The sequence below is a fragment of the Melanostigma gelatinosum genome (assembly GCF_949748355.1).
Source record: "Melanostigma gelatinosum genome assembly, chromosome: 1".
NCBI lineage: Eukaryota > Metazoa > Chordata > Actinopteri > Perciformes > Zoarcidae > Melanostigma > Melanostigma gelatinosum.
Window position 1 is genome coordinate 17,595,640 of NC_136634.1, and position 16,352 is coordinate 17,611,991.

General features: G+C 45.2%; 1 protein-coding gene across 4 annotated transcripts in view; it reads left to right on the top strand.

Moving 5' to 3' along the window:
• mob2a (MOB kinase activator 2a) overlaps positions 1-14,966 on the top strand; it is a 50,481-nt gene extending 35,515 nt beyond the window's left edge. For all 4 annotated transcript variants that reach the window (XM_079273038.1, XM_079273037.1, XM_079273036.1 and 1 more), the window contains exons 2-5: positions 7,759-7,919; positions 9,586-9,679; positions 13,742-13,866; positions 14,484-14,966. In XM_079273038.1, coding sequence (XP_079129164.1) covers positions 7,759-7,919; positions 9,586-9,679; positions 13,742-13,866; positions 14,484-14,803 — 700 coding nt within the window. In that variant the 3' untranslated portion in view covers positions 14,804-14,966. The remainder of the gene's footprint in view (positions 1-7,758; positions 7,920-9,585; positions 9,680-13,741; positions 13,867-14,483) is intronic.
• The last annotated feature ends 1,386 nt before the right edge of the window (positions 14,967-16,352 follow it).

Sequence of the window (16,352 nt, forward strand, 5' to 3'; positions counted from 1 at the left end):
GCGTGCTCTGGTTCCGGGGTCACAGCAATTTACCAGCCGGACGTGTGTAGCCTGAACGCCTCATTCCTCCTGCAGCTCTAACGAGACTCCACAAGAGGAACGTGACACTGTCTCCTCCTCCAGTCTGATTCATTATTTCTAGCGCCTAACTCACGGTTTAGCTTAAACAATCTAAACAGGAAATTATTTTTAAACCAGAGCTCAAATAGTTTAAAACGTTTTTTTGTTTTGAATGAAAAAGGGAGCGCAGTATGGTGAGTTAAACTAGCCAATTAATACTAATTGAATCCTACCTCACAGCATCCTATTTATTGGCTACATCAGAATACTTTTGTTGTTTGTTTTTAGGTTGTTTTCTCTTGATGGAAAGCCTTTTGACTTATCTTTGAATGTATGTAACGATGCTGTGCACATTCATTATTGTAGCCGCCGTCTAAAGGCCACAATGTGACCGAGCTGACATAATATGTAAAGAAATGCATGACCCAAACAGGAGTGTTAACAGCATACAAAGTAACACAAACAACAACCCCAGTCATGACTAGTCCCCGTGGAGAACCGATGCAATTCAATTGCTATGTCAATTGCTATGTCAGAGCAAATATTTAACCCAGTTAGTGTGTGTTTACCCTGAATGCGTGACGTGAAGAAGACGAGCAGTCATTATGGGTGTGTTCCTCCAGGGGACGAGCGGTTAACGCGTTTAAAAGTTTCCTCCGCCCCGAGTCTGGGGACAGGTGTGTTCTGAAGCAGCAGCCCGGAGGGCACGTGCCTTTTTAAAAAAGCTATTGTCATCTGTGAAGATGTGGAGAGAGATAGCGAGGAGGATATCCTCCATCTTAGGATCTCTTGAGAGACTGGAAGCAGGATGTAATGGACGCAGCAGAGAGTGTTTGTTGTACAGTATGTTATGTCTGTTGCAAGACCTGCAACAGGTTGAGACGAGTTCTGCACCCTTCCTTTTTTTTTTACTGGGAACTCAACCGCCTTACTCGAGAAATCAGCTGGTTAACCAGAAAATTCACATTTTAGGTTATTTGCCTGGAAGGGGGGGGGGGGGGGTCACAAATGTGTGACGGCAGGAAAAAGTGAACCAAAGAAACCACGTCATCAAAGCGAACAAGGTTGCATAGCTTTGGGGTTTTATGAGTGGGTGGTGGGTGTCGTAGACCTGTTTATAGCTTACCGTAACCAGTTTCCTCCTCCACTGAGAGGTTGAATAGGGTTTGCTTGGATGCAGGTATGAAGACTGTAAAAACATAGCTTACGATAGCTTTTAACAGTCCCATGATGAGAGTAAATGTGTAGTTTTATACGATCTAAAGCGCTTTTTCAGAGTTTTTTTTGCTCATCTTGGCTTCTTGAATACTTAATGTGGGGAACAAATCCACAAACCCATTCCCTCTTTTTATACTATTTGATTCAGCCACTTTTCAGATGGACTGATTAGATTGAATGAGTGTAGAGAAATCATTCGGCTCATATCATCTACGTGGTAAATCGCTTCCTGTCGTGCCAAAATCAATGCCGGAGCGCGAAACTTCTTCCACCACGGTTCTGTTTGCCAAGTGCTTAACCGGGGGCTCGGCTCTTATCTCAACCCCAAACCCCATTTCCTGTCTCACATGTGTGTTGTGATGTTGATGAGGCTCCATTATAGTGCAGGCAGGGGGTCCTCACATACTCTGCAGGCCTGAGGGCCTCTGAATGGGATTAAGCACAGGAATGACAAGGGGAAGAGTAGGTAGCCAGAAACGTGTGTGTGTGTGTGTGTGTGTGTGTGTGTGTGTGTGTGTGTGTGTGTGTGTGTGTGTGTGTGTGTGTGTGTGTGTGTGTGTGTGTGTGTGTGTGTGTGTGTGTGTGTGTGTGTGTGTGTGTGTGTGTGTGTGTGTGTGTACCTTGGCTTCAACCCTCCTTTACTGATTTACAGTGCTGCTGACGCCCCCGGTGATGCTACTGTTTAAGTGGTGGCAGCTGTGCATTCTTTGTTTTTGTTTGCCCTCTTATCTCCTGACTTCAGAACTAAAACTGACGGTTACTGACTTAATTGCTGAATGTGTTTGTGCATCAGTACCCTTTTTTAAAAATACAAAACTTTGACGGAGCAGTTACTTTGTAGACTTCAGAGGCACAGCCTCTGGGTTCGTCCATCCTTAACTCGCTCTCTTTTTAGCCCCATAATGGCTGCTGTGGTTTAGCTTTGGTGGGCTCAGACGGCCTGCTCTCCTCTGTCTGTGGTTTTTCGGGGAAAAGAGCCATTGACTCTATTTCATTTGAATCCTGAAATAGATCAGGAGGCCAGGCTTGGAGAAAACCGATCCTCCTCACTGAAGCTGCTCTTTTTTTTTTTTACAAATCGGCAGAGTTCATTCACTCGGCTCGAGTCTTATCGGCTGAGATTGGAGCGATATCGTGTTGCTATTGATGTATTATAAACCCTGATTAGTGTGAATCCCACAATCAGTTGACAAAGGAGGGAGCAACCTCCTGACATTTGATTGATTTGGTCTCTGACCCATCAGGTCTTTGCTTCTAAAGGTCAGTTAGAAGTGTTTGATTTCTGTGGTGCTCCTGGGAAGAACACCTCTGATGTCTGTGGCGCTTGTTATCTCTCATCTCCTCATCTTAGATTTTAGATATAGGATCACTTTTGCCCTTCCTGAATGGTTCGTTTTCTTTTTTTACAGTTGCACTCAAAGTAAATCCCGAGGCCACGAGCCGTCTTCGGGCAGACGGCAGACTTCTTTGTTGTACTTGCCGCTCGCTCTCGCAGATTGCATGGACTGCGTCCATGCGGCAGTGGATTCAGAGGGCCAATTCAAGCAACAGTTGTGCAATATCGGGTTTGGCTTTTGCATGAGCTGCAGACTTACGGGGAAAGTCATTACACAGGTTTTGTTAAACCGGTTTCACAGTTCGGTTGTATTCATTCACAGAGAGTACCAATCAAAACACAAAATCCAAGGCCTCTGGTTCTTTAAGTCGTAGCGTGAGAATTGTTGTTGACGAATGCATGAGAGAAGGGGGGGGGGGTAGCTCTTTAGCAGCAAGTTGTAGTATTTTAGAGAAAGCTCTGAGACTAATGCTCCAGCAGCTGTGCAATGTGGCCTCGAGTGATTCCAGGATTAATTGGAACCAGGTTCTGCTAATGCAACGGGCTCGGTGTACCTGCCAGAGGGCTGCTCCTCTTTTCACACAGTCTGTTTTTGGGAACCGAGTTTGTTCAGTATTCTGCAGGCTGCACATACAGCAGCTGATATGTGCACCAGTCTGAGGCCAAAGACATGTAACTTTCACACATTGAACCAAGACTGCGTGAACACACGAGGATTTGTCGGACACAGACTCGCTCTCCCAGACCAGACAGGGCTCGCTTCTTCTGGATTTTCTCGGGGTCTCTGGTGGGATCAGGCTTGAGACGCAGCTGTTGCGACCAGCTGGGTCGGCCGTGAAAAGGGAGAGGGGGGCCACGGCCAGAGACGTGTGTGTGTGTGTGTTCATGAAGCTGTAAGGGTGTATTAGTTGGGTACTGGTGCAAGGGGAAAGGTAGTGAGTGAAGACGGCAGGGGGCTGGGGAGGTGGTGCTGCTGGGAAAAGTGAAAGGGATAAGAGAGTACAGCTAGCAGACAGAGTTGAACAGCTGCCGGGTCAGTCACTCTGCAGCACTGACCTCCGTGTCACCCGACTATACGACCCTATTTCCTTATTGTTCTTTCTGTTGCAGATAGACACCAACATGTCTGTCTTCTGCTTCTAGCCCTCCGCCTCTTCTTGAAATGTTCAAAAGACATTTTCTCATATCTCTGTGTAGATTTGTGTTATTTCAACAAGCCCAACCAGGTTTTCTGGATTATCGGCCCGTATGAGAGGCTGGTCCCTGTTGGTGCCAGGCGGGCTGTGGCCGTACCCCCGGCTCGGAGACATGTGCTTGGCCCCTGTCTCACTTCCCCTCCACTCCTGCCGTCTGGCCTGCCCTGGTCTGGTGAGGGAGAGAGAGGCATCTGCTGCCTTTTATGGCAAAGACTGGCCTCGGAGAACTTCACCAAGAACAGAAAAGGCTGTGTGTGTATTTGTGTGGGTGTGTGTGTGTGTTGCTGCTAAAACTATGTACGTATGAGGGGAGGAGTGCTGGCAGAGAGGAAGTTTTCTTTATCCTAAAATAAACTAATGGCTCCAGAATTTCACCTCCCCTTGCCACACAAATGTTCGTAAGAGGTGGAGGAGGCGTGTGATGGAAAATTATGAAATTGCTGAGGGAAAGAGGCAGGAAACGGCTCAGTCAAACAAAATGTTTTCAAAAGGAGGGGGGGGGGGGGGTAGAAGAACTGATTTGAACCTTTTTTCTCTGAAGGGCTTAGCAGAGCTGACTATCTGTGGATGAAGCTCCATCCCAGAGTAAAGCTCTTTCACATGATGGAACATGTAGCTCACAGCGCAAAACCAAACAGACCACATGAATGTCTGAGTGTCTGTGCCCTCATGAGCAGGAAGAGGCTTTTTGTCTGTCGTAAAGGGGGAGAAGGAAGCAGACGGCGATAAGGAGACAATAAAGCAATGATACAAACTAGGGCTGGGCGATATGGCCTAAAAAAAAAATCTCCGATTTTTTTACAAAAAATTCGATTCACGATTTAAATCGATTTTTTTCCCCCACAATTTTTTGCAGATGACAGAAGCTGTTGAAAACAATTTTTTCTTTTATTTTGTGATGATTTTCCCAAGTAGGTTGATAAAAATAAAGTGCAAACAAAACCTGAACATTGTAGAAAGGTGCCTGTAGTATACAAAAAGTATTTGGTCACTCTTTTGTTTGCCTGAATCATTTAAATATAAAATTTAATTAAACATAACATTAAATGGCATTAAATAGTAGCCTTCCATTGTAAACAACTGTGCAAATGTAACTTTTTACAGTAAGCTTTTCTAACTGAATACACTGATACAAACACAGCATGAAATAAAATGTATATGACCCTTTAACATTCACATTTTCAAAAGTGCAACATCTGATCTAACATCAACATAACATATTTTGCACAGTAAATAAGTGCATGTAAACAAAATCAAGTGCATTCACAACATAACCAACAGTATTAAACAGTAGTGCATGTTTTTTCTAAATATTTTTTGCCAGGAAGACAAGCCTGTCTACTACCTCTGGCTTCAGGCATGCACGGTGGCATGTAACAATGCCCCCCCCACACACTGAAAAGCCTCTCAGAGGGGGCACTTGTAGCTGGCACAGAGAGGTATTTCTTTGCTAAAGTACTTAGCCTTGGAAAGTTAAGTTGGTGACGCTTCCACCAGTCAAGTGGATCGGTGTCTGGGTCAACCTGCTGGACCACAGGTCAGTTGTTGCGGAGTAGAATGACATCCCCTCCAGCTCCGCAGAGATCCTTTGGCGTGTACTATTGTACAGCCGAGGCAAGGCAACGTCAGAAAAATGTTTACGGCTTGGTAGCACGTACCTGGGGTCCAAAGCTTTGAGACGGTGAATAAACCCCGGCTTTTCCACGGTGTATATGGGCACCATATCTTTTGCGATATACATCGCGACTGCATCCGTGATGGCTTTCCACCGGGCACTCTTCTTCTCATGCGGAGTACAGTTGGTGAATGTCTCCAAAATGCTGGGTTGTTGTTGTGAGGTGGCGGCGGCGGCGGCCAGCAGTGAAGCTGCTGGCCGCCATTGTTTTAGTTTGTAAACAATGCGCGCGCACTCTACTACGGGAACCCAACGGGGGGGAGGGGTGGGGGCGATTTTCTCGATTTTCAATAAAACACATCGCCTTAAAGCACACATTCGAATTAATCGATTAAATCGATTTATCGCCCAGCCCTAATACAAACTTTAATTTTTAAAAGGAAACTTTAATTCAAATTTGAGTGAGAGTAGAGGTCATGGACCGAGGAAATGGGAAGCTGACGGTACAGGATAATAGTTGGGAACGGAAAGACAAAAGGAAAGGAAAGGAAAGGGCAGAAAGAGATGAAAAGAAAGGACAAGGATAGAACTACGAGGCCTGAAGCATTTGAGCCTGAACAATAGGCCGTTTGGACCGGTGAGCCTGCAGCCATGAAGAGGAAAGAGCACCTACAGGCCGAACAGAAGAAAAATAAATAGATAAAGAAGAGGTGCAGGACCGAAGGAAAGAGCAGCGCAAGCGGAGAAAAGAGGTGAAACAGAAAGTGGCCGCTCATTAATAATTAGCCTGCAGTGTATACACTTGGTGTCCTTTGTTTTTAAATGAGGCCAAAACGTGCTCGGGAGCTGCTTGATGGGAAGATCCGAATACCTTGATGAGTCATTACCCAACAAATGAGAACCCGAGCTGTGTGTGTGTGTGTGTGTGTGTGCGTGTGCGTGTGTGCGTGCAAGTGTTGGTCCTTCAGATCTCAACGTTTTCACAGGAGGCCCGAAGGCAGCTTACCGCCAAGAATATCTCCTGACAGCTAAACTAGACAACAGCGCGCATATAAAGGAGGCTTAAACATTGACAAAGTGAACGGCTTGCATGCTCTTAATGCATCCACATGTTGACATGCCTTCCCTCGTTTGCTGAGGTGGAAAACAGGGCGACGCTTCCTGGAGAGGGGAATTAAGCGGAGGTTTGAACACTGCTTTGGCAAAGAGGCCTTGAGCTCCACAGCTCTGTCATGTTTTGTAAGTGTTTATTAGTTCCCATGGATATCAGCTGGGCCTGTGTCGATCTACCTCCTCTCCTCATTCCTTTCTCCCCCTTCTGTTCTCTGTCCCGTCTTAATCTATTTCTAATGTGTCTGGCTGAATGTGCACCAGTCTTTGCTTCTTTGCAGGAAGGTCTGGTGATAGTCGCAGCAGGGCCCGATTGAAGGCGAGAAGGCTTTTGCCTGTGTTTTGTGATCCCTCTTCATTAGTGCCGTTAGAACAGCTCTCGTCAGCCGGAGTCTTCTGGGAGTGTGACCGGGAAGGAAGTGGGGGGGGAAGCGAGAGCCAGGAACACGTTGCTCGACCATTGTGTTTAGACGGAGGATATGCAGAGAGGAGAGATGAGAACTGGAGGTTGGGGGGGGGGGGGGATCGCAAGACGGGCGGAAACGAGTGTCAACAAAAGCACAATGAATTCAGGGAGCAACCTGAAACTCCCTCGTCCTTAAGCAAACCCAAACAGCGGTAGCAGAGCCGAGACGGAGCAAAAGTAAACAGAAATAGAGTCATCACAGAATGAGGAGAGCGAATAATGGAGGATTATGAGGCCGGTGTATGCATTAGTCCCAGACAACTGTGCCTCTGTTTATTTGTCTCACTTATGTGTCGAGGCTTTTCAACCTTTAACCCCAGATTGCACTGCCTGATGCAGACAGCGGGCGGGGGGGGGGGGGGCAGACCTGGGGGGGAGGAGAGGTTACGGCCCTGGAAGTGCAGGAGGAGTGTGATATGACATCCCTGTGCTAGAACTGGCAGTGGAAGCACAAGGCGCTGGGGACGGACGTCTGTGTGGAAGCTATAGACCTCACATCAGGTCAGAGGTCAGAGTTAAGGGTCAGGTACAGCGACCGAGCCCCCTTTTGTTTGCTCTCTCCGGTCGGCTGCAAGTCAGTTTTGTGAAAGTCACAGAAAGTTTTGTTGACTTGTTTCTGAGATTCAGTTGTCAAAGCTTTATAGATCTCTGTGCCTGAGCTCATGCTGTTGTATCTATGCAACGTTGTGTCTTCATCTTTTATTGCCTGTATGCAGCTCCTTAATAACCTGTCCCTTTTTGTTTTATTCCTCTGCAGGAAGTCGAAGACGAAGCCAAATGGAAAGAAGCCTCCGACAGAAGAGAAGAAGCAGTACCTGGAGCTGGAGTACACGAAGATCCGTGTGGTGGATTTTGACCTGAAAGAGCTCGTGGTGCTGCCCAGAGAGATAGACCTCAACGAATGGTTCGCCAGCAACAGTGAGTAACTCCAGTGACGGAAGGAATATATAGTCATGGTACGCAGAGGAGCTCAAACAGTCACACGCATAGTTGAGGATGAACAGAAACCACTGTTGTAGTTACTAAGCCTGTAAGCAATTCAACACGGTCACTCTTAAATTATGAACATTTCTTTCATATGAAATATACGGTATATACTTTGACGGAGCCAAGCCGCTGACATGATCCAGGCCTGGCATTCAGTAGCGTTCAGCCTGTTCTCAGTAGCGCGCCGCTTCTTTAAACACCGTTGTTTGCTGCCGGCCTCAGTGCGGCGTTTGAACTCTTTCAATGTATCGTAAACTCACTGTGGTCCGGCTGCTTCGTCGACCTTTTAGAGATCTTTTTTTTTTTTTTTTTTCCCTGACTTTGTTTTGGTTACGTATCCGACCCGGGCGCGGAAAAGGAAAACACACATTCTTACCTTTTTTATTTTCGACGGATAACACGTTGTTATAGAAAACAGATGGGGCATGTCTTCACAGGTTAATGCGTTGAAGTTGGAAGTTATGTAAGTTTGAACACAAACTAAAGGTCTGAGCAGTGTTTTGATTAAATAATAACTCAATAATCACTGGAACCATTTGATTCCCCCTTGATGTCCTTTGGCTCCTTTGCGCCACATGGAAGGATAAATCAGCATGATATATGCTGATCTGCTCAACATGACAGAACATCAGAGACCAGTTATTACAACGTGGAGCCAGATCAATAGAGCTACTGCCTGGAGCACAGATTATGACTTGAATTATTATTATTATTTAAAGCCTGACTTGCCAACTTTGTTCAGACCCTCCAGCTTTCTATTGGAACACTGTGTAGCAGCTACTCGGCTACAACAAGTTGAAATGTAAAGGAACTACAACACAAAGTCAGCCGTTGCTTCTCCTTCCGTTTTTAGATTTATTCCACCGTATTTCCGCCTCATCAGCTGCCGGTTAAACAGAACACGTGTCTCGCACCGGTGTACCTGAAGCTCCACATCATCTTCACAATTCATGTAATTGTAATATATATTTAATTCATCTGTCACTGTTTTATTAGATGGCTTATTCATTCATTTCATTATTTCAATTAGTTCTGGATGATTGTGTTGATGTTGCTCAGCTTGAACAAAAGAAAGCACAGAATGTTGTTGCTCTTGTGTCTCACAAGTCTGCACACGTCTAACACACGGAGCAAATATCTTAGACTGGGAGATCCATTTCTCCTCACAGAATACACCCCATCTGGTGCACAATGCTTTGTTTTTGCAGCGCAACAGGTTGTGTAGGACTTCCCCTCGCGGCAGAAATTCTCGTTTCAGTTTGAAGTGACTGCAGCGACATCTTAAGTAGTTGCGAAAAGTTCAGCCGCCTCCCATTATATCCATTTTTCCGAGGCTCACATGCTGCTGAGAGACGTGATGGATTACATGTGACAGTGCCATTGATCACAGTGACGGGTACAGTGCAGTATACTGTAGGTGTGTCCTTGTCATCCATAGGATAACACACACACACACACACGCAGTCCTCTTTTATGTTCTGGCAGTATTTTAGTTATGATAAGTATTTGGGTGTCCTCTCTTTGATGTGTTCCTGTGTAAAACGTGTCAAACATTGATGAACAGACTCTGAAATCCTTCTTGTCTTCTTTGCCACAGCGACGACTTTCTTCAATCTTATCAACCTGCAGTACAGCACCATCTCAGAGTTCTGCACTGGGGACACCTGTCAAGCCATGACGGCCTGCAACACGTAAGTTATCTCCAGCGTCTTCTGGTTTATTCATCACTCACCTGCCCAGGCCCAGTGGGTTATTCATCACAAATTGGTTAATTCATCAAGGGACGCTTCTCCGGTCAGCGAGGGACGACTCGCAACCCCACTCGGGTTGATTTAGGTCTTCTGACTCGCCACATAGTCCATCTTGGAATGTGCAGTATGCAAACTTCAATGTACTGCAGCGAGCTGTTTATTTACATTGAGTGTGGCACCTTTGTGTCTGAGCTGAAGCACTGCATACTCAAAGGATTGACGAACATTGTTTCAAGTCTTTAAACGGTATACTACCATGAGGCTTCAGCAGTCTGAGTTAGATAAATCCAGTCGGGCTTTTAAATACCTCTGGAGTAGTAGTTGTAACATGGAGACCTATTCATGCCATGTTCGCAGAAGGGGAGGTGACTGCTGTAAGCATTTATCAAACTAGTTTGTCCTGTCAGGGCGGGGTGTTGTCTTTAAAACCTGACTAGCCACACTTTGAGAACCCAGGAGACGCACTACGCAGCGCTTATCGGTAACTAATTACAAGTGCATGCGCTCACCCTGGTTTAAAAAACAATACGAGGGTGACAAACAACACAACCGTTGAGAAGTGACACACATGACAGTTGCTGTGAGATTGTCACGAGTCCACCTCCCAGTCGACAGTGGAGTTTTCCACTGCTGCCACCTGACCCCCGCAGCCTGAGGAATAACAGAAGCCAATGTGCTTCGCCTGCGGTATACGAGTAGTTGAGAGAGTAGTTTGGATGAACATGTTTCATGTCTATCGACCTGTAGAAAACAGAGGCAATGACTGAAACACACATTGTGCAGTTTTAGTTTGTCTCACAGCTCAGTTCCGGATTCAACTTGAATGTTTCATGCATGTTTGACTTAAAGTCTTACTGTTAGAACAGTGTTTCTAAGAAGAAGCCCACCATTTAGGAGTGTACCTTCCCCACTGCCCGGCACCCCACCCTTTCCTGCCCAGGCAGGACTTGGCACCCGCGCCTCCTCTGTGGTGAAAAGTGACTGAGCCACAGTCACAGCAGCGTCAGTACCCCTGCCCGAAGGCAGAGCTCAGCACTATTTTTGGAAGAAAATGTTTCCATGAGCTATGAGGGAATGGAACCATTTGGTAGCTATTTAGACGCATTTTGAGTGTGTGTACGTGCGCGAGAAAGAGATGTGTGTTAGTGTTGTCACTCTTTTCTTTAAGCGTTGCGCTCTTATAGCCGGGTCCATTTTGGATTCGGTTTGATTTCCTATTTTTAAGAGTGTGCAACACATTCAGTCATTTAGCTCATTTGCAAACATTGAATCTGTCGAGCTGAACTTTCTATTTGTTGTTTCATTGCTTTTATTACGTCCTTCAAACATACGTACTCCGCAGGTGCGACCGGATATCATAAAGCCACAGATCAACGTATATACAGTTTGTCCCCACATTGCAGAGTGTGCCACCGTTCACACCATGGTGACATTTACCTATAACCTCCAAAATAATATATAAAGACAATATCTTGGAGATTAAGACATATAGAAGTAATGAATAAAAACAATACATGAAAACAGGGAAAAAACAGTCCCGTAAGACTGCTATGAACCCAATTCATTCCATTGCAAAACTTATTTAAAAGGGTAAATTACTTCTCTTTTTTTCTTTTTTTTATAAGAAAAAGTTGCATGAATTGGAAAAATAAATTAGTTTATTGTAAGAGTCCCGGTGCTGTGGTCAGTATGTCTCCTGCACGGTCAGTTATGTGGACGCTTTACATTCCTTGAGGAAGTGTAATCTCTGCCCCACTGCCTCCCAGACCCACACTGCTAATAGCAACACCTGCACGCACATTTGTTTTTCATAACTTTTCACTTTATTAATTGACCCTTCCAGCTCGTTGGTCCATCAGCTGGCCTTTTTGTCTTTGTGGTTCACAGTTCTGTTTTGCTTCCTCCTTTAGCTCATTCGTCTATTTCCAAGGTGCTCACCTGCTTGCATCACTAGCTCTGTGCTGCTGACCTACTGTTAACGAAACCTCTGATTCCCCCCCCCCCCCGGAAACATTTGATCAGCAGCAGGACTGAGAAGGGTGACTTAGCCCCCTTTTCGCACACTCAGGGTTAACCTAAGCCCATGACTGTACGAGTCACACTGCACCTCTACTAGCCCCGGCTTTAAATGTCTTAGTTGGAACTCGTGACTCATGTTTGCATTCTAGAATGACGCATTGCTACTCTTCCACAGAGTGGACAACAAAAACATGACATAATTTCCTTTGTTTACTTTCGCGCCGTTTCACACGGGGAACTTTAAGCGGATAAAAGAATCGGGTGGTGAAACTTCAAATTCTCGGCCAGCCCTGCTCCGAACCCTCAGCTTAAATCGGGGTTAGGCTCTAGAATGTGCCCTCAGCCTAGGGCTGGGCGATATGGCCTAAAAAAAAAATCTCCGATTTTTTTACAAAAAATCCGATTCACGATTTAAATCGATTTTTTTCCCCCAAAATTTTTTGCAGATGACAGAAGCTGTTGAAAACAATTTTTTCTTTTATTTTGTGATGATTTTCCCAAGTAGGTTGATAAAAATAAAGTGCAAACAAAACCTGAACATTGTAGAAAGGTGCCTGTAGTATACAAAAAGTATTTGGTCACTCTTTTGTTTGCCTGAATCATTTAAATATAAAATTAAATTAAACATAACATTAAATGGCATTAAATAGTAGCCTTCCATTGTAAACAACTGTGCAAATGTAACTTTTTACAGTAAGCTTTTCTAACTGAATACACTGATACAAACACAGCATGAAATAAAATGTATGTGACCCTTTAACATTCACATTTTCAAAAGTGCAACATCTGATCTAACATCAACATAACATATTTTGCACAGTAAATAAGTGCATGTAAACAAAATCAAGTGCATTCACAACATAACCAACAGTATTAAACAGTAGTGCATGTTTTTTCTAAATATTTTTTGCCAGGAAGACAAGCCTGTCTACTACCTCTGGCTTCAGGCATGCACAGTGGCATGTAACAATGCCCCCCCCACACACTGAAAAGCCTCTCAGAGGGGGCACTTGTAGCTGGCACAGAGAGGTATTTCTTTGCTAAAGTACTTAGCCTTGGAAAGTTAAGTTGGTGACGCTTCCACCAGTCAAGTGGATCGGTGTCTGGGTCAACCTGCTGGACCACAGGTCAGTTGTTGCGGAGTAGAATGACATCCCCTCCAGCTCCGCAGAGATCCTTTGGCGTGTACTATTGTACAGCCGAGGCAAGGCAACGTCAGAAAAATGTTTACGGCTTGGTAGCACGTACCTGGGGTCCAAAGCTTTGAGACGGTGAATAAACCCCGGCTTTTCCACGGTGTATATGGGCACCATATCTTTTGCGATATACATCGCGACTGCATCCGTGATGGCTTTCCACCGGGCACTCTTCTTCTCATGCGGAGTACAGTTGGTGAATGTCTCCAAAATGCTGGGTTGTTGTTGTGAGGTGGCGGCGGCGGCGGCCAGCGCCATTGTTTTAGTTTGTAAACAATGCGCGCGCACTCAACTACGGGAACCCAACGGGGGGGAAGGGTGGGGGCGATTTTCTCGATTTTCAATAAAACACATCGCCTTAAAGCACACATTCGAATTAATCGATTAAATCGATTTATCGCCCAGCCCTACCTCAGCCCCAACGCCACGGGCTAAGTACAGTGTGAAAAGCACTCTGTAGTGTAACTGGACCACATCCTCATTCTGAGCAGTGTCATCCAGAATGTGAGCCGTTACTGGGAGATAGTTTTTTCCATAAATGACGAAATAGGACCAGGTTATGTCTCACAGCTCACCTGTGTGTCATTTGTCTTCCTGCTTGAATGAATCATGAATCACTCCTTCTTGTGTCTGAGCATCTCCTACCTACTGCATTCCTCTGACAACTTTAACTATGATGAATTAATACTCTGCTCACATAGTGGTGTCCTGCTCATTGATACGTCTTAAATGCTGTTTTGAAAGGCGTGCGTGATAAGTCATGTTTTCGTTGCCGTTCTCTCTCTAGAATATACTACTGGTATGACGAGAGGGGGAAGAAGACAAAGTGCACTGCTCCACAATACGTCGACTTCGTAATGAGTCTTTGTCAGAAACTGGTCACAGATGAGGAAATCTTTCCTACGAAATATGGTGAGTGTGCCTCTTCTGGTTTCCTGTCTGCTAGAAGTCACTGATGCTGTGCTGCTGCCCCCTGCTGCTTCAGATGGAGGGTCTGAATGAGTGGCAATGAGTTGTTGCTATTTGCACAAGTTGACATATTGTGATTGTTTGAGCAACCTATCAATGCATCAACTCGTCATTTTAGCTTTTGAATTCGTCAAACTTTTAGTGATTATTTTATTATACATATATTTTTTATTGTTATATTCTATTGTGCCATAGATTTCTATTGTTGTCAAAAAAAGTATTAAAAACACAGCAAGGAGCCACACTGGGTAACATTTTAGTGGATATTATAATAAACATGAGACGTGTTTGAGCACCAATTGTGTTTTAATCCACAGCTGGAAATATTCCCCAACAAATTCGTGACCTTTTTTTTAAGTTTACGTCTTCATTAGGAACAAATCGGCTTATGGCTCAGTGTAGTATTGTACAGAAACTATTTAGAGACTAACTCATAATTGATTTATTTGTTGATAATGTAAAATAATTCTAGAAGGAAACAAGCCTCCCTCATGCTGATTCCTGTGCCTAATCCAGTCTCTCCTGTCTGGTTTTGTTTCCTTCTCTTTCTCTCCCTCCAGGCAAAGAGTTCCCCAACTCCTTTGAGTCCTTGGTGAAGAAGATCTGCCGGTACCTGTTCCACGTGCTGGCTCACCTCTACTGGGCGCACTTTAAAGAGACAGTGGCTCTGGAGCTGCAGGGCCACTTGAACACTCTGTATGCACATTTCATCATTTTCGTAAGGGAATTCAACCTGGTTGACCCCAAGGAGACCTGTATCATGGACGACCTGTCCGAAGTTCTCTGCACCCCCGTCCCGCCCGCCGCACCCACCCCAGCCCCCTCCGCTCCGGCCTTGGCGCCCTCCCCTTCTTCACAAAACCACGTGACGGAGAGATGAGCGGGGGGCGGCGGTGAGACAGCAGCCCCGGGGGTGATTGAAGATAAGATAGAGGAGAGAAGGAAAGACAGCCTGGCCCCCTTCCTTGGTGCCAGCAGGACTTAAAGACCTTCCACTACCCTTATATTTCGCTATGACACCAACCAACCAACCAGCCGGAAGGAAGGGGGGGGGGGAAGGGTTTTTGAGGGGTTTGGGGTAGCGGGGAGGAGTTTGTCACGCCAGCAGGAATTGGCGTGAGCATTCCTCCCAGGGGAAAATCCCTCCCATCTTCTCTGCAATTTAAACTAGGAAGAAAAAAGTATGTGTATGTTTTATTTTTGGTTTTATTTCACTTTTTTATTTTTTGAAGTTTAATTCGGTTTTATTTTTTGTTGTGGGGAGGGGTGCAGCGTGGCCCTTCACCTCCCTGTATCCTTGACCTACCGTACAGTACAGGAAGGGGTTTCTGCTTTGCTTCAACCTGCTAGTGTACAGCGTTGTTAATGTGAGGAGAAGAGGCATTTCTCCTCACCTGCAGGCTCCTCCCTCCCTCCTCCTGCAGCCACTACGCTGGCCAGTAGGGAGCCACGTTACTGCCTGGCGGGCCGATACTAGCCAATCACTGTTTGGATTGTTTATGTGGGGGATGATTGAAGCGCTTCCTACTCAGGACCTAAGAGAATATGTCACTGCTGCCAGAGAGAAGTTAGTCTCTTTCTTTTTTTCATTCTCTGTTCCTTGGTCACCAGACTGCTCAGCCCTTCATATGGCCGATGTTGATCGCGTTTAACTACAGTATAGTCACATCATCGCCTGGTGTACCCCTAACAGACATGTCCCAGAGTCCACCTGTAGAGGGCAGCAAACACAAAGACAAGACAACAGAAACAGGGCGATGGAGAAGAAAATATAAAGATTGTATGATAGATATTTAATCTGATGAGAGAGTCGAGACAGACTGGTGCCAACATGAGGCTGAATCAGAGTTGCGTGCTGGTGCTCAGCATAGCAGCAGCCACTTGAACCACCACCGACACCCACTTCAGCAGCACAGAAGGACAAAGACATGAGGTAATGTCTGCAGGCCCAGATGGAGACGGAGTGAGGGGTGGGAGTAGATGATGTGGAGCTGCTCTGCTGTGTAACAGTCGGCTGTACTCCCAGTGCAGAACTCAAATTCTCCACTCCTGGTTTATTATTTTTTACCTGTCCCGTTTAAAATTTGCTTTTTTAAAAAGATTATCAGAGTAAAACTAGTTCAGAAATAATAACAATAATGGTATCATTACACATGTATAGAAAATGCACAGTCTGCTTGGACTTTACTGTACAAAGAATCGCAAGCGGGTTCTCTCAGACATAGCCTTTGTATGGAGGAGGATTGGGTTTATAATTTTATTTATTTAATTTTTTTTTCTTCTTTTTTTTGTGCAGGGTTCTTCAGTTCTGGCTCTCGTTTTTATGTATTTTAATTATTAACTAAGTTAAAAGCAATTTAATATTTTAAGCTCTGCGGATTATAATCTAATAAAAGAGAGAAATGCCACTTTGCCTCAGAGTCTTTTGT